Genomic DNA, 23,450 nt, shown 5'->3' on the forward strand with positions numbered 1-23,450 from the left:
TTGCGTAATGCACACAAAATGGTTTTTTCCTATTTTCGGTGTGTGAAGGGGCAATATCCTTAGGACTCAAAACGTTCAAGTAAAATTCATAAACGGCATAACATACGCAAGAAAAAAATAAGGAAATGTCTGTTTTCTGTTAAACTCCAGGACAGTTTAGTGGTCAATGATTTCGTCTTAAAGGTTACAAATAATGATATGGGAAGCATTCCCTGATTGGGATTCATGTTCCTCTTCGTCGAGGTAAGGCATGATAACATACCTCATATCATTCTGCCATTGTCAGGCATTTCTTAATTGTTTTTAAAATTCTTCATGGCTTTGTGGCGCATGTACTTGACTCTGAATGTCCTGCACATCTTGCTGGCCAAAGAAGACCTGAAACAGTATCAAGACATTCAAGAGACATGCTAGCTGAATGGGGCGAGAATTATTTTGTTGGAAAATGGCTGCAGAGTGAAGGGTCATGAAGGGTAACCATCAGTCGCAGCATGTTATTCAAGAACTCTGTACTGTTAAGACTTGCAATCACGATCACTAGGGTCGACTTGCTATCATAAGAAAAAGCACATCACACCATCATACCACGAGTATTATCCATGTGCTTCTGCATAACAATGTCTATTTAGGAGATCTGGTATGTTTAAAAGACTAGTGATTATCTGCCTTATGATTGAAACGGGGTTCATCATTGAAAAAATGTGATGCCAGCAAGCGGTTAACCCTGATGGTGGGCACGGACCTATTCCAAATGATGTCTATGTTGAGCTGGTAAAGAAAACATCTTAAATGGCAACCTGAGCATGATCTTTGATTCAAGCAAGCGTCATGAAATGGTAGAAGGTACTAAACGTCGAGTGGAGCAATCTTCAACCCAAATGATCGTGGCTGGAGCAGTTCGGGCTAGTCTCGCTTTGTGCACCTTGACCTGCCGGATACTTCATTTCATCGATGAGTACCTTGCAACAATTATTACTACGAGCATCTTTATATGGTTGTGTCCATATGACCCAGATGACAGTCTCGGCGTGTCTAGCCACGGAACCCTAAGATTCAGCCTCTTCGAATCCGTCCTGTTGAGTGTAAGATCTCAGAATACGTCGTAACCGCATTACTGGTAGTCAGTAGCGGAATTTTTAAGATTTTTAGCTAAGATTATAGAGACATTAGGTAATTTGGAAGCAAGAGTGATGAAAAATTAGCAATCGCCTTCGCCGGGAATCGAACCATGGAGCTCTGAAATACCGGCTCAGTGTGCTGACCACTACACCACGAAGGCACGCTAGGAAGGCGAGAGAAATACCTTATATACTCCCCCTTTTAAAGGGCGACTGGGGTTTTTAGGGGACACAAGCGCCAAATCCTGGGTGAGGAGAATCATCATCTAACACCCTTTTTAGTTCGGACGCCATTGTAGAGACATTAGGTATTTCTTGAAAGCAGGGGTTATGAAATATGAGAAACGCCTTCTCCAGGAATCAAACCACGGACCTCTGAAATACAGGCTCAGTGTGCTGACCACTACATCACGAAGGCACGCTAGGAAGGCGGGAGAAATACCTTATAAGATGAGCAAAATTATAAAAGCATTATCAACTATTTTCTATTTTATAAGTTATAAGTTACACAGCAGAAACACACCCTTGTGATATGAAACTTTAATCATTTGTGTAGCGAAAGAGCAATTTATGTGTGATGCATATAAAAATATATATACAATGCTACCAATCCAAAATGCAACACAATGAAGCAAGCATTCAACAAGCTTGAAATTTGCACCATGCACAGACCTTGTTAGGAGATGCTAATGAGTAAAACTGCAGTAGATGTGCAACTCATATTCGCTAATAAGAGCCTTCAGAAGAGTTATAAAACGGAGAATAGCAGACTGAATAAGTACTAAAAAAGTGTGTTGTCCTTTGTTCCTTTGGGAAGCTTCAGTCATGGACCTTATAATGTAAGTATTTCTCCCGCCATCCTAGCGTGCCTTCGTGGTGTAGTGGTTCTGCACCCTGGGCCAGTATTCCAGAGGTCCGTGGTTCGATTCCCGGCGAAGACAGTTGTTATTTTTCATCTTTCCTGCTTCTAAAAATATACCTAATGTCTCTACAGTGGCGCCTGAACTAAAAGGGCTGTCGATGATGACTCTCCACCCAGGATTTGGCGACTAGGTCCTCTAAAAACCCCAGTCGCCCTTTAAAAGGGGCAGTATATAAGGTAGTTCTCTCGATTTTCTAGCGTGCTTTCGTGGTGTAGTGGTTCTGCACGCTGGGCCTGTATTCCAGAGGTCCGTGGTTCGATTCCCGGCGAAGGCGGTTGCTATTTTTCATCTCTTCTGCTTCCAAAAATACCTAATGTCTCTACAATAAGATATTAACCCAGTAGGCGGATCGTGCGTCACCCACATGTCCGCAAGAAGGAGTAGGGACGATTTGGCTTACTTTAACACGGAAACCTATGGCGTTTGTATCACATAACTGTTTTTAATTAGTAAATGTGATACGTTGTATAAGTAATGACATTACGGAAGTCACAGTTTTTGCAAATAAGATTTAATATATCTCATTAAAGCACTTTTTACTGCATTTTTTGACGCGTAATTCTTGTATAAATTTCTTTACTTTAATAAATCGGTAAAAATTCTACACGCAAAACTTATGAACTTATTTTTGTATACAAATAAAGTAAAATTAAATAATATATTGATAGCACCTGATGCTTTGAAACAAATAAGGTAAAATTAAACAAGATCTGATAATTTTCTTTGATTTTATGAGCATTTTCAGGCAGTAGTTTTTAAAATTATTATATCATAACAAGACGATCATTTATTTGATTATATGATCACTAATTATTAACATTACTAGCACACAAAATACTAGCACAATTAATTATTACAGTTAAATACAATTTTTAACATTAGCATAAATGCATAAAAATTATTAAAGTGTTTATCCCTATGATGCATTATGAAAAATATTTGAAATAAAACTCCTTTGAAGAATATTATGCTATAATATTCACCTATAATTTTAAAAAAGAAGTAGAATTAAGAATTTTAAACAAAAACTTTCAAAAATCCATTTTTTGGAATTTAGTATTTTTTACTTACACCAATAAAAAGCATAAAAATTGTAAGAGAAAATTGTTTGTTTGAATTTTTCTGTTAGTTCAGATTTAAAATATTATTTTTTTATAAGAAATCGATACAAATTTCCTTACATCATAGTTGCATCCTAAGAGCATGCAACAGATTTATAATTATTTAGAACATTAATTATGCTTGATAAACATGTTTAATTTTTAAAAATCAATCTCAGTTTCAAAAATAAAAATATCTAAAAATTCTAATTTGTGAAATGAGGCGCTGTCACCAGCTTTTTCTTGAAAATTATACGCTCTGCAATAGCCAACTATTGTTAAGTTTCTGTAAGTCGTCCCTACCCCTCCGGATGTGGTCAAGGTGACAGCTGGGAATGCGCCAGGACAAGGGAGAAAACCCATTTGGGTTGGTCTATTTCTTATAAGGTCCATGGCTTCAGTACGTTTCGTTGGAATAAAAAACAGAAGTCATTTCAACTAGTTTCAGAGTTTGACCGAAGAAATGCGAGCAACACTGTGTTGCTCGCATTAGACAAAATCAAGCCATAGTGATATAAATGGAAGCGTATGGTGCAGGACGGATGAACCAGCCGGCCAGAACGATTCTGTCAGCCACTCTCCACAATCGAACTAGAGGACAGGAATGTTGTTCGCTTGGCAGTAACGGATCGCATTGTGACAATGGTTTTTAAAATTAAGAGAATTTTCATAATTGTTCAATTGTCTCCAGAAATGATGAGATATTTTAAAATCTGGAATGAACACAGATTGATAAAATGCAAATACAATTATAAAGATACATATTTATTTTATTATATATATTTATTATTTACTATATATATATATATATTATTTATATTTATTATATACATAGCAGTCATGGTACACACTCATGGTAATGCGTAAGGCTCATCAGACCAGGAAGATGTAATGTGCAAGTTACAAGATCGAGCAAACACTGAGGATAATGGGGGTACAATTCCCTTTAACAATCATATAGCTCTCACAACGGAACGTCAAAATATATATTTATCATATTTTTAAAATAAAATATTTTATGAGTTATTTCCAATTATTTTACGAACCTGAAACAGTTATTTACTGATGCATCAATAAAACATTTTAATTTATTGTCGTTAAAGACCTGCTTGTTAAAAGCAATGTTTACGGGAAGAGCCATTGACTGAGACAATGATAAGGAATTTGATTCACTACCATTAAAATGCCCATTTGTTAACACACAGTGTTTATTGACCAGACCAATTACTTTTAATCAGAAAACACTTATGATTCAACTTTCAGATTTAAACTATGAAAAGAAAGTTATTCATAAATTCCATTACAAATTCAGTTTTCACTAGTGTTGAATTTAACAGAAATCTCAATGATTTCTTTTACTAATTACGCATATTATTTAGGAATTTCAGAATGTAATAAGCAGTGTTCCTTCTAGGTGACAGTATCAGTAATGGGCTAAACACAATCTATAGGTACTTTTTTGTTGTCATTACTACAAACGAATATTTCGAGACATGTGTAAATAAAACAATTTTTTTTTAAATTTAATGAAGCCTCAAGGGGTTAATCAGATAAACACCGTTTTAATAACAATATATACTAAACTTTTGACACAACAGTATAATCAATCTACGCTACTCCATTTGTGTTGCAATTTGTTTAATCCCATAAAGATTATTTTTTCTCCCCACAAAGAAAATATTTATTAAATTAATAGATAATGATTGTAGTATTAAAATGCCCGTGATCTATTCAGAGGTATATGTGCTTTTTTTATATGAATAATTGCCAAAATTCAATCTTTTCTCCATTTACAGAGAAAATAAAACAGCAAATATTGCTCCATCTCTCGTACTACCTCTTTTGTTCAGAATGTAATATTGTGTAAGATTGTAATTTATTCAAAAGTATAATTTAGGTTATGCAGTATTTGAAATATTGTGAAACACAATAGAGTTTTACCTGCTATAGTTATTTTCCATCTCATCATATGGGTAATGAGTCCATATCATGACTTCGGGATCCGTTAGGAAAAAATGCTCGTTTAATTTCTGCTGAAACTTTCCCGTGTGATCAGTGTACCCTGCAAAGCAAAATGTTACTTGTGAAACTACTTGCAGTGATATTATTAGTCAAAATGAAGAAGAGTTAGTGAAAAAAGGAAATTTATCACCCGCATCATTAGCTAAATACAATTATATTTCAACACATGGTACAAAGAATTTTTTTTGCTGTTCGGAAAGAAGTATGGTAAACGCAACTGTATTTCATTGCATTGATATACAGAACTTTGCCTATTGCTCAAGAAGTATAATTAAAGAAGAAAATGCGTCACTTATATCATTTAGTAAACGCAATCATTATTCGATTTTCATGAAACACAGAACTTTGTTCATTGTTCGAAAAACAAAATGAGCGTAACTTAAGGAGAAAATGCATCACTCGGATCATTCGGTAACACAATCATACTTCAATTCATGATAGTGCTCGCTGTTTGAAAATTCTCTTTAGCTTAAGAGCAGGAACTGTTCTATGGTTCTACACAGCAATCTTTTACTGCTGTCACTAATTGAGTAAAAATAAATAAACGCCACAATTGGTGACCTGTTCACGTGCTTTTAATGAGAATGAATCACACCGAAATTCTACAGTCAGTCCACGAGGTAGTTCTGAAACCACCCTCGGATAACAAATATGAGGAATTGAAAAATAAATTACTTTCAGTGTATGAGGCGTCTGAAAATACCAAAGTAAAGCAACTGCTGCAGGATTTGCAAATTGGCGATATGCGCCCATCCCAGTTATTGTCAAAAATGCAGGAATTTGCATAAATCGAATGTTTTACAATCATGGTGGCTTAACCGTCTCCCGAGCAATAACCAGGTTATTCTTGCCACTGGTAACGAGAATCTACCCCAGCTGGCAGACAAAATTCATGATGTTCTCCAGCCACAAGCAATTAATCAGCATCCCAGTGTTGATATTCCAGCAACAGATCCAGGTGTGGTGTATTTAATTATAGCAAAGCACACTAGGGCTATCTGCCTAAGGGGAGGGATGCCTTCGTGGAGGACTTTCTAAGGGAAACTGGCTCGCATACACTTCAACAGATCCAGGAATTATCATTGTAGGTCACAGCTTTACAGACACGATCTCAGCATCATCCGCGCGGCTATTATGTCAAGGAACCGACATAATAGGAACTACCAAAGCATGCAGTCCAGTGAGCAAAAAGAATTTGCTTCTATCACTCGCTATTTGGTTATATAGCGCGTAAGTGCAAGCCTCCATGCCCATTCCAACAAACCTCTTTAAATGAGTGGGCCGTCACTCGAACCCACGAGTGGAAGCGGCTAGTGCATTAGCCGATTATTTAACTGATAAATTGTCAGGCAGGCGCTTTCTTGTTGATACAGGTGCTGACATTTCAGTTTTACCTCTCTCTCTTGCCGTATCAAAACGTCCGCCAGGAAAATTAAACTTACTTGCAGCTAATGGATCAAAAATCGCAACATTTGGAGCGATATTACCGTTTTTAGGTTTAGGTTTGCGTTGCAGATTTCAATGGCCATTCGTCATAGCTGCGGTTTCGTACCCAATAATGGGTGCTGACTTTCTGCAAAAATTTTCTCTTTTGGTCAACATTAAAAATCGACGCTTACTCGAATCAATCACACAATTGTCTGCTGCAGGTGATATCGGAAATGCTACTAATTTTGAAATAAAATTAATTTCCGGTAATTCTCCTTTCTACAAACTACTTGAGCAGTATCCTTACGTCATCCGCTCGGTAACCAGAAAAACAAATGCTGACCACGGTATTGTGCATCACATAGAGACCACTGGACCACCAATCTTTCCGAAAGGCGGTTGCCTCCTGAGAAATTAAGGGCCACAGAAGAAGAATTTAAATGTATGCTTGAACAGGGATTTTGTCGGCCCTCAAAAAATTCATGGGCCAGTCCACTGTACATGGTTCCCAAGAAAAATGGCGACTGGCGACTTTGTAGGGACTAAGGACGTCTTAACGCAGTTACTTTGTCTTACAGATATCCGGTTCCTCACATTCAGAACTGCATGCAAGACTTGGAAGGCAAAAGTGTTTTCCCTACGTTAGACTTAACACATTCTTATCATCAGATCCCAGCCAATCCACCTGATATACCAAAAATTGCTGTCATAACACCTTTTGGATTATTTGAATTTCCTCTTATGACTTTTGGGTTGTGTAACGCGGCACCAAAGTTTAAGTGTTTCGTAAATGAAGTCTTTCATGACTTTGATTTTTGTGTACCATATTTCCATGATATTCTTGCAACTTCAACAAACGAAAATGAGCACATTGAATACCTTCGTTTGTAGAAACAGTAGGTATTTTTTGAAAGCAAGAGAGAGGGAAAATGAGCAATGCTCTCGCTGGGACTCGAACCACGGACCTCACGAATACGCGCCCAGCGTGCTGACCATTACACCACGAAGATATACTAAGAAGGCAGGAAAAATACCTTACATACTCCACAGTTTAAAAAGCGACTGGGCATTAGGCGACCCAGTCGCCAAATCCTGGTGGTGGAGAATCATCATCCACCATCTGTTTTAGTTCCGGCGCCACTGTAGAGACAATAGGTATTTTAGAAACAGGAGATGAGAGAAACGAGCAATGCCCTCGCCGGGACTTGAACTACGGACCTCTCGAATACACGCCGACACGTGCTGACCATTACATCGCGAAGACAGGCTAAGAAGGCTGGAGAAGTACCTTACACGTTTAGTCCTTGACCAATTTCAGTCCTATGGTGTAGTTGTCAATCCATCAAAATGTGTTTTCGGGAAATTTCAAGTGTCATTTTTTGGCCAGGAGGTTTCCTCGGTGGGGTTCGTCCGCTTAGTGATAGAGTTACTGCAATTCAAAATTTCCCAGAACCCCAAACTGTCCAAGAGTCGCACCGTTTTCTGGCCATGTTGAACTTTTATCGTCGCTTCCTCCCTCCTGCCGCTGCAAAGCAGGGGCCTTTGCATACTTATTTAATCGGCAGCAAAAAGAAAGATACGTGGCCAATTATTGGGTTGGCCGAATCTCGCACAGCCTTTGTACAATGTAAGGGGGACCTAGCGTCGGTAACAGCTCTTAGCTACCCTTCTAAGCATCCATTAGCATTAATGGTTGACGCATCTAATTCGGCCATGGGTGCGGTTTGGCAGCAGCTTGTAGACGGAGCATAGAAGCCACTGGCATTCTTCTCAAAAACGTTTACTGTAACACAGTTTTAAATGTAGCACATATGATCGCGAACTTCTTAGTGCGTACGAGGCAGTTAAATATTTTAGTCATATGGTGGAAGGTCGAGTGTTTTCTATCTATACCGATCACAAGCCTTTGATTTTCGCCTTCCAACAAAAGCCTGACAGGTACTTCCCCAGGCCAATGCGTCACCTCGATTACATAGCGCAGTTTACAACTAATATTACTCATGTTGAAGGCTCTTAAAATACGGTCGCTGATGGTCTGTTGAGAACGGAAGAGGTTCATTTGCCTTCACCAACAGATTTCTACGCCACTGCAGAATGTCAGAAACAAGATTCAGAATTACAGAATCTTTTGCCTGGCAAAGCTTCACATGCACATAATTTATTACCTAAGCAGCTGGAACCAAATCTTTCAATTTACTGCGATGTGCGGGACAACTGGTGCGGCCAATACATTCCAATGTGTGTGTGTGATTGTGGCAAAGCCTCGAGAGCTATCTGCCTGAGGAATGCCTTCGTGGAGGACTTTCTAAGGGAAACTGGTTTGTATACACGTTAAACATGGGGAAAACGCCCATGCAGACAGCCCGTTCGCGAGATTCGAACCTAGGACCGAACTACCAGTGTTCAGCGACTTTACCGCTCGGTCGCAAATACATTCTAATGAAATTTGGACATGGTTAATTTTAACAGCCTTCCCAATTTATCCCGTCATGTTATCAGAGCTTCTCGCATGTCAATTCAACAGCCTTTTGACTGGCCTAGCATGCAAAAGGACATCGCTGTATGGGGTAGAGCATGTGCAGAGTGTCAAAGGTAAAAAATTCATAGACACATTTGAACTCCATTGCAACACTTTGTTACCATTTGCTCGCTTTAGTCGCATCCATATCGTTTTGGTTGGACTTTTACCTCCATCACAAGGTTATATATACCTCCTTACGTATATCGACAGGTACACACGTTGGCCAGAGGCTATTCCTAATGTGGATATGTCAGCTGACACAGTATCCAAAACATTTTTTTCCGCTTGGATCTCACGGTTTGGAGTACCCGAGTGCATTACCACGGACAAGGGACGATAGTTCGAGTTTCAATTATTTACTGCATTAAATAAATTCTTCGAAACTAAAAAGATCCACACATCACCGTAACATCTGAATTCCAATGAACTTATCCATAGATTTCATCGCTTTCTTAAACAGGCCATTAGATGCCCTACTTCTGTCCACTGGGTTAATGTTCTTACGCCAGTGTTGTTAGGATTAAGAAGGCCTTTTAAAGAGGACCCAGTGGCGTAGCGAGCATAACTGGCGCCCGGGGCAAAATTCTTTTTTGGCGCCCCCCCCAAAAAACACGGTAATATAATGTATAGAATATATTCGTAATCATAAAATAATGCAAATGATAATAAAACGCTGCATCTGTCATAAAATATAGTCATTACCGAACTACACTAGCATTGGATTCGCAAATGTATCTGTGTCGGCGGAATGTCTGATTTTTCTGCCGAAACAGATACATATACGTATATACGATGATCTAGAATTAGTTAAAAAGGTATTATTTATTTTACATATTTATATAATTGTTTTTAAAAAAGTATAATTTTTAAACAAAAGTTTAATATATATTATAGATAAGTAGATAATTGTTTCAAAAGAATATAGTAAACTTAAATTAAATTTAAATAATTCTCTTGCGCCATTGCTGCAAGGAATGAAATTTGATTTCAACAAACATTCTCTATTCATAAAAAGCAAATTTAAAGTTAATTAAATTTTAAATAAAATTGAATTACAAATAAATGATTAATTATTGCTGCGAACTAATCTACAATATCATTAAAATTCTGAGAGCATATGTAAATCAACTGCAAGTATCAAAATCTAAGAATATATAATAAATGTATAATTTATAATTCCAATAAATTCTTTAATGCTAAAAATTTATAAAAATGCATAAGTGAATCACTGGTGTGCAAAAATTAAGGACTAAGTCGAAAAATTAGCATATCAGCTGAACGAAGAGGCAGAGCGGACAGAAAGACCAATCAGGAGATTAAGTATGGTGATGTACGGTAGCACATGCGCAGATATGCAGGTAGACGTAATGGGGGAAAGCCTGAGTAGAATAAAGTATGTTGTCGGTGTAAGATCAGTATTTCTGGCAAAGAGATTGCATGCCGTATAGCAGTTAAAATCACACCGAGTTGCTGCTTCAGAGAGAAATGGCGAATAATCAATCTGTTAGACGACATCTGGATGCTTTTACCCGAGATCGAATCATTGGGAAGTTGGAGGAAGGCCGCAGTGTGACAAGTGTGGCTGCAGACTTCGGAATTGCTCACAGCATCGTTTCACGACTTTGGAGACAATTTCAAACTACATGAACAGCTATCCGGGGGTTTAGTAGTGGTCGTCCACGAGGAACCACATCCGCAGATGACCGGTATATTGCCTTACAGGCCAGAAGAAACAGGCGGCAGACAGCGGGAGAAATCGCTAAACACACGACACAGGCGACTGGACGACCGATATCGCGTTTTACCGTGGCCAGAAGACTGCACGGTGGTCGTCTGTTTGCACGACGCCCTGTACGGTGTGTACCTCTAACGCCTGCCCATCGGAGAAGGCGTTCTCTGTGGTGCCGGGAACACCGGAATTGGAGAGACAATGAATGGGGACGAGTACTCTTTACAGATGAGAGCAGATTCAGTCTGAGTAGCGATTCTCATCGCATACTCATCTGGAGAGAGCGGGGAAGCCGCAATCATCCCTCGAACATCATTGAAAGGGAAAGGTATGGAGGTGGCGGTGTTCTCGTTTGGAGAGGCATCATGCTTGGTAGTCGAAGAGACCTTCACATCTTCGACGCAGGTTCAGTCAACGGGACCCATTATTGTAACGAGATTCTTCTTCCATATGTGCGTCTTTTTAGAGGCGCTATGGGTCCGCAGTTCCTTTTCATGGACGACAATGCACCATATCATCGCACAGTAGCTGCAGAACAGCTCTTACAGAGTGAGGATATTGAACGTATGGATTGGCCGGCACGATCTCCGGATCTCAATCCCATCGAGCATGTATGGGACTTTCTAGGCAGACGCTTGACAAGCTCGTACCTTACCACCAGTAACGATTCCGGAGCTTCGATTGGCGCTGCAAGACGAATGGGCAGCAATGCCTAAACAACTCATTGACACCCTCATTCTCAGCATGGGCAGACGCTGTGAAACCTGCCTAGTAGTCAGGGGAGATCATATCCCCTATTAAAGACCGGATGTTTCTTGCTGGACACCCATCACAGGGATGTTTCGGCCTTCAGTCGCATTGCGCTCCATGCTACTTTTTCAATAAAGCTTCTTTTTATCCCTCTGATTTCTCTTTTAGTAAGTGTTGCTTACATTACTCTTGTCCTTACGTATTGGGGATCTTACGGTATTAAATGTGTTGATTTGGCAAGCTTTTGTACAAAGTTATATTGAAAAAACCGTCTCGTCCTTAATTTTTGCACACCAGTGTAATTGTTGAGCAGGCAGGAGACAGACGTATCAAGGGGAAGTTGCCTCCAAACTTAACTCTTCAATTATTCAATTCGAGTTTCGTTTCTTTTTACCATGTAAGCAAGGGTAAAAGGAAAATTCAAAACCAAAAGTAAAACCCAATGTTGTGAATTACTAAAAAGAAATTTAAACAAGTGGAATTTAGAGAAATTAGCAAGTAAAGACTAGGATAATTTAGAGAATTTAGAGAAATTAGCAATAAAGACTAGAAATTAGCAAGTAAAGACTAGAATAAGTCAATTAAGAGTAGAAAACCAAATTTAGAAACTGTCGCCGACGAAAAACTTCCTCGATACAAATTATGCAAATAAATTAAAAAGAAACTAGATACTATTTTTAAAAAATACATAAATAATACTAAAAAGGCAGGTAGAAAGTAAGTTTTAATTTAACGTACCAACTATATTTGTATTTGGAGAATGGAGCAGCATGCCAAGCTAATGAAGTTAAGTAGTGTGTTTCTTCTAACTTAATAAATAGAGGGCGCTAATATAAAGTAAAGTTGAGTGTTAAGCTGCTGTCTGTTAGATCTATTTTAAAAACCTATTGCAAACATTTAGTAATGTAAAATGTGTGTACTGTTGCAAAATGTTTTTGCTAATTGTGAAGTATTGTAAAAATGTGTAAAAAATTGTAAAAATGCTCACTGTAACATAATGTGAAGAAAATGGTTGCAAATTATTAAAGATTGTAAAAAATTGAAAATGTTTTGAAATAAAATTAATTTTAATTTTGAAAATTAAAAACAAATTTTTTAAAATCTTTTTAATTAAAGTAAGAAATTTATACCAATGGGAGCAAACAGTTCTACACAAATGTATTAAATAGTTCTACACATATTAAACAGTTCTACATATATGTAACTTATTTCTTTTTGCTTATGAATATAAATTCCAACTAAGTTTGAATAAGAATGAATTAAAGTTATTTGCAAATACATTTAGATACATTGATGATATTGTAACTTTCAATTATAATTCTGCTTTTGAACAATTCAAAATTTATTCAAATAGTTAAACACTTAATAAAACTAATACTAATCAAGATACTATTGAATACCTAGACCTAATCATAATTAAACACAGCAAAATTAAATTATATGATAAAAAGAGGAATTTCCAATTTAATACTATCAAACTAATTAATCGGAACTCTAATATTTCTAGAAAAGTAATAGGTAACATTTTTATAGCCAAATAATCAGAATAAAAAATATATGTACTGAAATAGAAGATTTAAAGGAAGAAATAATAAATCTAATTAATGTTCAAGTTAACAACCCAGTCCCAGCACAATTTATTAGTTTATATATTAAAAAATGCAGGAATTTCCTTTTCATTATAATGTTTTGACTCTGTATGATAACATTACCTTAAACCTTAAGTGGACGGTAATGGAGGATACTGAAGAGTTAAGAGATTATCTTGTAAATATTTGTAAAAATGTATATAGTTAATACTGGATTCTTTCCTTTTACTAATGAAGGGCTAACTCTTTTCAAAAGTCTCAATTATAGCCCGAATTGAGTGAAGATTTTTATCTTTTTCTAATTTTCATACTTTTCGGCCAGTATTTAGCAAGTTTTAATTAAACATGTTGAAATTCAGTTTTAATAAATTAATACTATTTCAATAAATTTCTTACTTTAATTAAAAAGATTTTTTAAAAAAAATGTTAACTTTTCAAAATTAAAATTAATTTTATTTCAAAAACATTTTAAATTTTATACAATTCTCAATGGTTTGCAATCCTTAATATTTTGCAACCATATTTTTACATTACGTTACAGTTAAAATTAAAAAAAAAAATTACACATTTTTACAATACTTCATAGTTAGTAAAAAAATTTTTGCAACGGTATACACATTTTACATTACTAAAAGTTTGCAATAGGGTTTTAAAGTAGATCTAACAGATAGCAGCTTACACACAAATTTGCCTTATATTAGCTCCCTCTATTTATACAGTTAACACTACTTAACATCATTAATTTGGCATACTACTCCACTCTTCAAATACAAATATAGTTGGTACGTTAAATTGAAACTTACTTTTTACTTGCCTTTTTAGTATCATTTTAGTATTGTTTATGTATTTTTTATAAATACTGTCTAGTTTCTTTTTGATTTATTTGCATAATTCATGTCGGGGAAGTTTTTTGTCGGTAAGAGTTTCTAAATTTTGTTTTATAAAAAATTTGGTTTTCTACTCTTAATTGACTTTAATTATTCTAGTTTCTACTTGCTAATTTCTCTTAATTCCACTTGTTTAAATTTCTTTTTAGTAATTCACAACATTGGGTTTTACTTTTGGTTTTGAATTTTCCTTTTACCCTTGCTTACATGGTAAAAGGAAACGAAACACGAATTGAATAATTGAAGAGTTAAGTTTGGAGGCAACTTCCTCTTGATAAGTCTGTCTCCTGTCTGCTCAACAATTATTCACTTATGCATTTTTATAAATTTTTAGGATTAAAGAATTTATTGGAATTATGTATTATACATTTATTATATATTCTTAGATTTTCATACTTGCACTTGATTTACATATGCTCTCAGAATTTAAATGATATTGTAGAGTAGTTCGCAGCAATAACTAATCATTTATTTGTAATTCAATTTCATTAAAAATTTATTTAACTTTAAATTTGCTTTTTACTTATAGATAAGTAGATATATTTATTAATAATGATATAATATTATAATACATTAATAGAATTAATTACTATGTATACATTTTCTTGCCTTGGATGAAGTAAATGTATCAATTACTTCATCAAATTCGATCATTTCAAATTTTTCTCTTTGCACATTTAAAAATGCTAATTGACTTAGGGGATCTTGTCCCATCGTTAATTGTAAATGTGCCAAAATTTATTTTAATTTGCTGAACGAACGTTCATAGCTAGCATTTGATAATGCAATAGAAAGGAGTATTTGAAATGCAACTTTTAGGTTTGGAAAAACATTTTCTCCATAGATTTGTAATGGAATTTGAGTTCAGTTGCTTTTCTACTGTGGAGTAACACCTTGCAAACACATTCACTGCTCAAAACAATTAGGGGATATTGTGCGTTTGGTATAAATAACCATATAATCGACAACCTTTTCAACGAAAGGAAATAGAAGAGATTATAAAGGAAAATTATAACGTTTACAAAGTTGGGAATATGCAAATTTAGACCGTGACATCGAAAACTATGCGTTTTAGATAAGGAGTAAGGAGCGACCTGCGGCATTCCTTTTGTAGTAGGAGATTAAAAACAATTGACATGCGTTGATGCTTTGTAGCAGTGAATATACGATGTCTGAGCAAGATGACTTAGTTGATTTGGTAGCCAGGAAGGCCATCAGTCGCTTACAGGAGAAGTCAAACGCAATCCATTGTAGCGGAATAAGAGTTTCCCAAAATGTCATTTCCAGACTATGGAATCGGTTTTGGGAAATTGTATATGTTTCAGAAATTCGGAACAAGGCCGTGTTACCGTTTTAAAATAAAAAGCGGGAGCTATATGTGCATTTCGTTTTAAAAAAAGTAAAAATATATCTCTATTTTAGAGAAATAAAGTGGTCAGAAAGAACATTTTGTATGCGAATATATTTGGTTGATCTACTGCAAACATTTTATCAATCAAATCAAGAAAATAAATAATTAATTATTTCACAATAATAATTAATTTTAAATATATTTTCTAGAAATCGATAAAAATAATTGAAATTTTCCGGAAAATCTTGTTTGGAGACGATTTGGCACCCCTTTGCGAGCGGCGCCCGGGGCATCATACACCCCTTGCCCCCCTCGCTACGCCACTGAGAGGACCTGTGTTCTTCCACTGCTGAAATGGTCTACGATATTAATTTACGTTTACCTGGAGATTTTATAAACCTTACAAAAGAAATCAATCAATGTCGATCCTCATGTGTTTCTCAAACAATTGCGCAAAACCATGACTGCATTATATCCTACAGCCACAAGTGTACATTCTTCAAGACCTGTGTTTATTCCCCAAGAGCTCGCTAAATCCTCGCATGTGTTTTTAAAATGTGATGCATCAAAAACATCTTTGGAGCCTACTTATACAGGGTTACATCTGATTCTAAGTCGCAAAACTACTGGATACGTATATGTAACAAAGAGACAGTGGTGAGCATTGATCGTTTTAAACCGGCCTTTATTTTTGTACTAGAAATCGCGAGACTAATACTTCAATCACACCCCCTATACCCTTTGTGTATAAACCTCCAGTCGCCACTGCATAATCACCTGTGCCTGGATTCCAGAAGCAAAGTGTTCCTCAGCATACACGTTCTGGACGTAGAAGTCCGATTAAACCCTCGGTACCTTTAATTTCGTTGACACTGGAGGGGGAGTAATGTGGCAATACTTAAGGTACATATTTTTGTTACTCGCCAACCGCGTGCTCGAGACTCTAGCTGTAAATGTAACGGAGATTTTGGTAGTCGGAGTTAAAAGCATTTCTCTCAGAAATTTACTCATGGTTTCTTTTGATGTAAAATCATTATTCACCAATGTTCCAGTGGAGGGTGCATAAAAATTCTCAACAAACCAAAAGGTACACTCTTCTTTTAGGAGATTATAAGACTTCTGTTGTCATTCCCTTCTTTCCTTCAATCTTCAATTAGTTATAAAATTGCACGTATTTTACAGAAATTTAATTTTCGGGTAGTTTATTCTCCTATCAATAAAATTCCGAGTTCCATACTCAAAGAACTTATTCCGGATATGAATTCCTGGGGTATTTACAGGATTCTTTGCTGGTATGGTTTAATTTACATTGGTCAAACTAAGGGAGCCTTAAAATTTCGCGTTAAGGAACATAAGGCATATGTTAGGAAAAAGGAAACCCAGAAGTCTTCCGTTGCCCAGCGTTATTGGTCCGAAAATCACACTTTCAATTTTTATGCAGCCAAAATTATTCAAAACACATCTTTCATTGAACTAGATATTCTAGAGGCATTTCTCATTCAAAAAAAAAAAAAAAAAAAAAAACTTTTTGCTCTAGTTAACGACCCTAATTCCAATTATCTTTGCCTTCAGCCTTTAAGGAAATTATGTTTTATTTCTCGTTTCATCAAAAGATGGCGCCAGTAGCTTAACTCCTGTCCAGCCATTCTTATTTTATCTAATCACTACATCTTATCTAGTTCATTTGCGCTTTAGCAGCTGAGGATAATGGTTCGGTAAAACCATCGAAACTTCTCTTGTGATAATTTGAAAATATAACTGATTCTTGTTTCAGTGCTAAATTAATACTAAAGGTTTGGTTTGTAAATGTTTATGAAAAAGATATGGAAATAAATAGTTTATATCAATGGCAGAAAGCTGAAGAATTAGTTATGAAAGAAAAGGGTTGATAATTAATTAAGATTAGGCGTACAGCATCGGTTTAGTAATTTTCAGAAATGTTATGAAAAGTTTATAAATGAGCTGAGTAACAACTGCAAACAATTCACTATTACTAATCTTTTTCTTAATTAAAATACTGTGAAAGTATTCATATGTTTATAGTTATATTTAAATTAATGTTGTTTAACTCCTTTGGCATTTTGAAGGACATTTTCCCCTCATCTTTTAATGTTATCATTCGGTTCATATTAGAAAAGAATGGTGAACAAACGTAATCACAATGGGGGGGGGCTATTATATTTACAAAAGTGAAATCCTCAGAATTTGTGTTCAAGTTATTTAGCTCAAAATTTCATGATTTATATAATCGAAATTACAATTCTATTATTTTCTAATGTTTTCAAGATTTTCTGTGGTTAAATCTTTTTTCTCTTTGAAGAGGGGAGGTAAAATAAAAAGGAGGCAAATCAGAATACTAATTTTGATTTGCAATTTCCCTGTAAATCTTCATTTTAATTTGAGTATTAACGCTTTTTGTCCTAAAAATAGTAATTGCTTATAAGAAACCTTTCTAAACTGCGTCCTTTCAAAATTAATAGCCATCATATGACTCTTGACGCTGAGACTTACATAAACGTTTCCGCCAATGATAAGTTTTAAAGCTTATTATACAGTTCAGATAGAGCAAACTGAAATTAATATTTCAACCTAAATTCTATCTTAGAACACGACGCATTTCTCTTCCTGCTTCTCTTGCTAGCGAACCCTTTGCTTCAATGTCTTGAAAATAAGCTCGATCGAAACCTATTTCAATAAAACGATATTATGTTTCCCTTCTGTTGGGAGATAAAGACACGCAACTTCATAATTCTTAATCTAGAAACAGTTACAGAACAGCTTTCTTTTTTTTACCGCCAGCTGTAAAGCTGTAAATATGTGAAATAAATGCATAAACAGCGGTTTCAATCGTACATAGGATTGAATTGCTGCATTATATTTATTTATTCTATGATCTGGGTTTAAATAGAGAGGCATCTGAAATATCCCACCATTGTTATCGAATCGAAGAAGAAATTACAAGCATCATCAGAATCTTCTGTGTTAGGATCAAGCCAAAGCCGGTCCTTTTAACTGCTTATCCGCCCGTTACGAAATCTTGCTGACCTATATTGTTATCTCTTTCTTACCTGATTTTGTATGGAAACGACTGACATCAGCAGCCTAACTACACATCTGTTGTTACGATACATATATACGAATGAGTATAGTAGCAGTTAACCTTAGCGGAGAACATAGATATGATATGCTAGAAATATATAGATATGCTAGAAAGCGTGTGCATCCGCTGAAAAATATAGTTCGATCATTTCTTGCAGCTTCAATTTAAAATTAAAAATAAGATATGAATATTTTTGAGATAAAGACTGATCAGAATATGGAGCATAGAGAATGAACATTTCACCCCTAAATTTTATTTAAAAATGAAAAAGTATTCGTATCAGTAATTTATAAGGGCCAGAGGGAACATATTCTGTTTTTGGCATATCTGGCGAAACTGCAAATTGCCAGTTACCCAAACATACTCTCTTTCGCTCTAATAAAAGCAGTAAAATAATTATTTACCTCCCACTTGAAGAATGTAAAGCAGTCGTCATGGAATTTACCAAGTTAGGTAAACGAGTGCCAAATGTAAACGCGCACTGAAGAAATCAGATATTTGCGAGCGACTTCTGCGCATGGATAATTTGAGAAACAAAAGTAAAAGCTACGATTCTGTGGTTGTTAATGCGTAACGTGAATATTAGCCAGCTTCTCTTAAGACGTCCTCCCCAAAGGCATTCCTACTTTTAGACAGATACCCCTTATGTGCTTTGCCATAGTCAAATAAAACAAACCCGAAAATAGTTTGTGATCGTTAGATTAACGCAAAATATAGTAGATTGGTAAGGATCATATTGAGAGCAGTAATGGCAAATTAGAATGCTGTGAAGCTAAATCAGTGTACAGTGTGGTTTCTCACTTTAGACTTCCAAAATTTTAATGATGCATGGACAGCAAAGTATTTATTTACAAATGTAAATAATAAAGCAGTTTTTTAGTTTGCCAAGAGACAATTGCTGTATTCAAACGATATAACTTAAAGACGCATTTTTTTAACAAAGCATTCAAAATATGAATCAGTTTCGTCAAGAAAACTGCAACATATTGGGAAAAAATACGTAGGTTGGGGCAAAAGTCATGGCAACTATTTTTTTTCTTGAAGATACCAGTCCGGTTGGAAAATGTGACATATACAGACGAAAGGACAAGGTCATAACTACATGTGTGGACAATGAATAGCACTGAAATATCGTAACACACGAATTTATTACGGTAGTATACAGGGCAATATGGCCTTCACCGTGCAAAAGAATGATAACACAATACACATAAAGTTGACATGACAAACCTGGGCCTAAAGACCCTCAGTGTAATCCCCTGCTACTGTCACCACACGCTGTCAACGATGTGGAAGGCGCTGAATACCATCAGCCTCAGCAGTTGCTGCACCATGTGTGAATCGGGTCATCTGTTGGCGCACAGCATTAGCAATGTCTTCTCGCGTTGCAAACCGCCTACCATGTATTGGTTCCTTAATCTTGGGAATGAGATCAAAGTCACAGGGCAAAAGGTCAGGAGAGTACGGTTGGGTGCTCCAATTCTTCCCATCTTCAACGTCGTACAGCGCTGCCGTACACACTCTGCTTTATGTGATCTTGCATTGTCGTGCAGAATTATTGCACTGTCCACAAGATCCGGACGTTTATCTCGAACGCCACGTCGTGCCAGTCGCACCACCAGGAAGTCCCTATAGTACTGTGCGGTCACTGTTCTGCCATGAAGAACAAAGTGGCAAACAATGACATCCCTGACGTCATACGCGACGATCACCATCAATTTAACTGGGGAAGGATTCTGACGGACATTCTGCTGCCTTGATGATCCAGGATGTCGCCACTCCGCGGACTGACGTTTCAGTTCTGGTTCGTATGCCCTAGCGCAAAATTCATCGATGGTCATTATTCGTGACAAGAACTGATCGCCATCCTGTTGCCAGCGTGCAAAGTGGTCGGAGTATATTGCATAGCGCACCCACCTTTGAACTTCTGTGAGTGCATGCGGTACCCACCGCGAAGTGATTTTGCGTAGCTGTAGCTCATTACGCAATAGTCTATGGACGGTGCGTTTCTCAATGCCACTTGCCCTCTCTAATTCCGGTAACGTCCATCGTCTGTTTTTATCCATGAGGTGCTCGATGACGGCACGTGCCAAGTCGGTCAGCACACTCACCGATCGTTGCTCACCACTAGTTGACACACGTCCTTGCTGAAACATTCCTACCCACCGTGCTACTGTACGATATGGTAGGGCATTATTCCCAAGGGCTTCTTCTAATTCACTGTGACATTCCATCGCATTTCTCCCTCGAAGAACGGCTATTTTGATTTAAGCGCGCTGCTCAACACGGTTACTTCCATCTCGCACGACACTCACCAGCTGACTGATTTCAGAGCCCTCGCTACCACAGAGCCAGCTATCACAGAGCCATCTGTTGTTCTGCATACACACTATGCCAGTAGAACTTCCACACGACACATATACGTTTCGTGATCCGTTCACATATCTACAAGAAAAAAATAGTTGCCATGACTTTTGCCCCAACCCTCGTATCTTCACAAAATAAAACAATATCAGAAAAGCAACCCAAAAGGTAGTTATGTTGTTACACATAATGTGCAAAGTTGTGTAAACTGTTTGCTGAAGCAGAGTTTGTCAAGGAATGCATGGTAAAAGTTTCGGAAATATGTTGCCCTAAAAAGAAACAAATATCTGAAAATGTAAGCCTTTCTAAAAGAATAGTAAAGTATTTCCCACAATTTATTTGATCCGCTTAGGAGAAAAAATTGCAAATTTTAACTTATTCTGTTGCTTTAGATGTGTTCTGCAGTGTGCCTGGCACAAGCCAATTATTAATATTTATTCGTGACATAGACAAAACATTCGAAATTAGCAAGGAAATGGTTGGCGTACGTTCGATGAAAGATAAGAATACAAGAGAAGACCTCATTTACGGCTGTTGAGGAGCGTCTAATTAAAATGCATTTAACTTGGGATAAAGTAATAACAATCACCACGGACGGCTGTCCTAGTTTAACAGGAAAACATTTGCGATTATTAAAAAAGAATCAATGATAAGAGAAGCAGCCACAAAATTAAATAATTTTTCTGCACTGCCTCATTCATCAAGTAGTGTTTTGTCAAGAAGTTTTAGAGCTGGGTCATGTTATTATTGCTGTAACGAAAACAGTGAGTTTTATCCGGGGACTGACTCTAAATCATCAGCAGTTTATTGAATTCTTAAAAGATATTAAAAGTGAATTTTACGAAATACCGTACCTTACAGACCTGAGATGGCTTAGCGTCGTCAAGGGTTTAAAGAAATTTAACAGTTTACTTGATGAAAAAGTAATTTTCTTGTCAATTAAAGATAAAAGTTAACAACTTTCCTGAATTGCAAAATGAATAATGGTTAAATGAATTTTCGTTTTCTGCTGACATACCAAATTATTTAAGCGAACTCGATGGGAAATTCTGTTAACATACAAACTTATTTGAGGGAACTGCAAAGGAAAAACAATACGTTTTTAATACGCACTCGGAAGTCGGAGCATTTACCACAAAATGAGTTTGCAGAAAATTTAAATGAGAAACAGTTAAATCCCTTTCCATAACTGGAATCACGATGAGAAAGCTTGAGAAATTATGACCTTTTTAAGTAGTGAAAAAGTAAAATAATTGCTGAATTTGGCAGAATATTTGAATTAAAAATGGGGAAAGACTAGGCATTAATAAATATGCTGTTTAATTTTAATGGGCCGAACGCTCCCGTTCAGATTCAGTTAGAAGAGAAAGAGTTTCAGTCCCATCATTTGTTAAAAGAAAAGCCAATTAACACTTTTTATGGCTCCCTGAACCCACATAAATTCAAAAATCTCCGGATTATGTCAAATAGCATTAGTTTAATTTGGATCGACATATTTATGTGAAAGCATATTTTCGTTAATAAAGCGCACAGAAAAAAAATGTCGATCACAAATTACTGATGAAATTACATTCGGTGTTGAGGTTTGCTACAACTGACTTGGAACCTAATTCGGATGAATTAATTGGAAGCGAACATTCGAGATTTCAAATCTCACATTAAGGATATATGAAATGAAACTGCTTATTCCTTTTACAAAACTGTATTTATTATAAAAATAAAAGTGTATGAAAGCTGTAAATTTATAAAAATAATTGATTAATCAATGATACCTTATTTTTGCTTCATATTTTTTGAAATTCCCGTATGCGTTTTATATTTCACTGGTTGATCCGCCATTGTAGGGCTATCGTGACTCTGTGTTTACCGCCTGGGGCTTATTTGAAGTAACATATATGTAATTAAGTGCATAAAATACTATTTTAAATTGTAATTCCTTTCAAAATTTCTACCGGGGACTACTCCATCGTGCCCTGCTAAACAATGGAGGCACCGCAAAACATATTTACACAACCACCGTCGCACCTTATGAAGGCCCAGCCCCCACGATGAACACAAAAACCCCCACGATGACAAAAATGACCTTTCAGGCCCATGGTTAAAAATATTTGTCACCTAAAATTTTATTACATATATATGAAAAAAATATAAAGTCGTTTCCAACATTAAAGTTTAATACCACATATTTATAAACTAAATGATTAATAAGTAAATACTTTCAGACAAATCAATGAACCACACAATATATTTCTTGTTACTTTGTAGAGTCATTAGGATTTTTTGGAAGCCAGAGAGATGAAAAATATGCAACCGCCTTCGCCGGGAATCGAACCACGGACCTCTGGAATACCGGCCCAGTGTGCAGAACCACTACACCACGAAGGCGCGCTATAGAAGTGGGAGAAATACCTTATGTACTCCCATTTTTAAAGAGCGACTAGGGTTTTAGGGGACCTAGTCGCCGAATCCTGGGTGCGGAAAATCATCATCTACAACCCTTTTAGTTCGGGCGCCACTTGTAGAGTCATTAGGATTTTTTAGAAGCCAGAGGATGAAAAATATGCAACC

General features: G+C 36.4%; 1 protein-coding gene across 3 annotated transcripts in view; it reads right to left on the reverse strand.

Annotated features, from left to right (window-relative positions):
• Positions 1-23,450, reverse strand: part of LOC118182077 (kyphoscoliosis peptidase-like) — a 139,120-nt gene that overhangs the window by 33,248 nt on the left and 82,422 nt on the right. For all 3 annotated transcript variants that reach the window (XM_085808511.1, XM_085808512.1, XM_035351358.2), the window contains exon 10: positions 5,083-5,203. In XM_085808511.1, coding sequence (XP_085664637.1) covers positions 5,083-5,203 — 121 coding nt within the window. The remainder of the gene's footprint in view (positions 1-5,082; positions 5,204-23,450) is intronic.

This window comes from Stegodyphus dumicola, chromosome X1, assembly GCF_044657685.1.
Source record: "Stegodyphus dumicola isolate Sdum_Otavi_A_Nest chromosome X1, ASM4465768v1".
Taxonomy (NCBI): Eukaryota; Metazoa; Arthropoda; class Arachnida; order Araneae; family Eresidae; genus Stegodyphus; species Stegodyphus dumicola.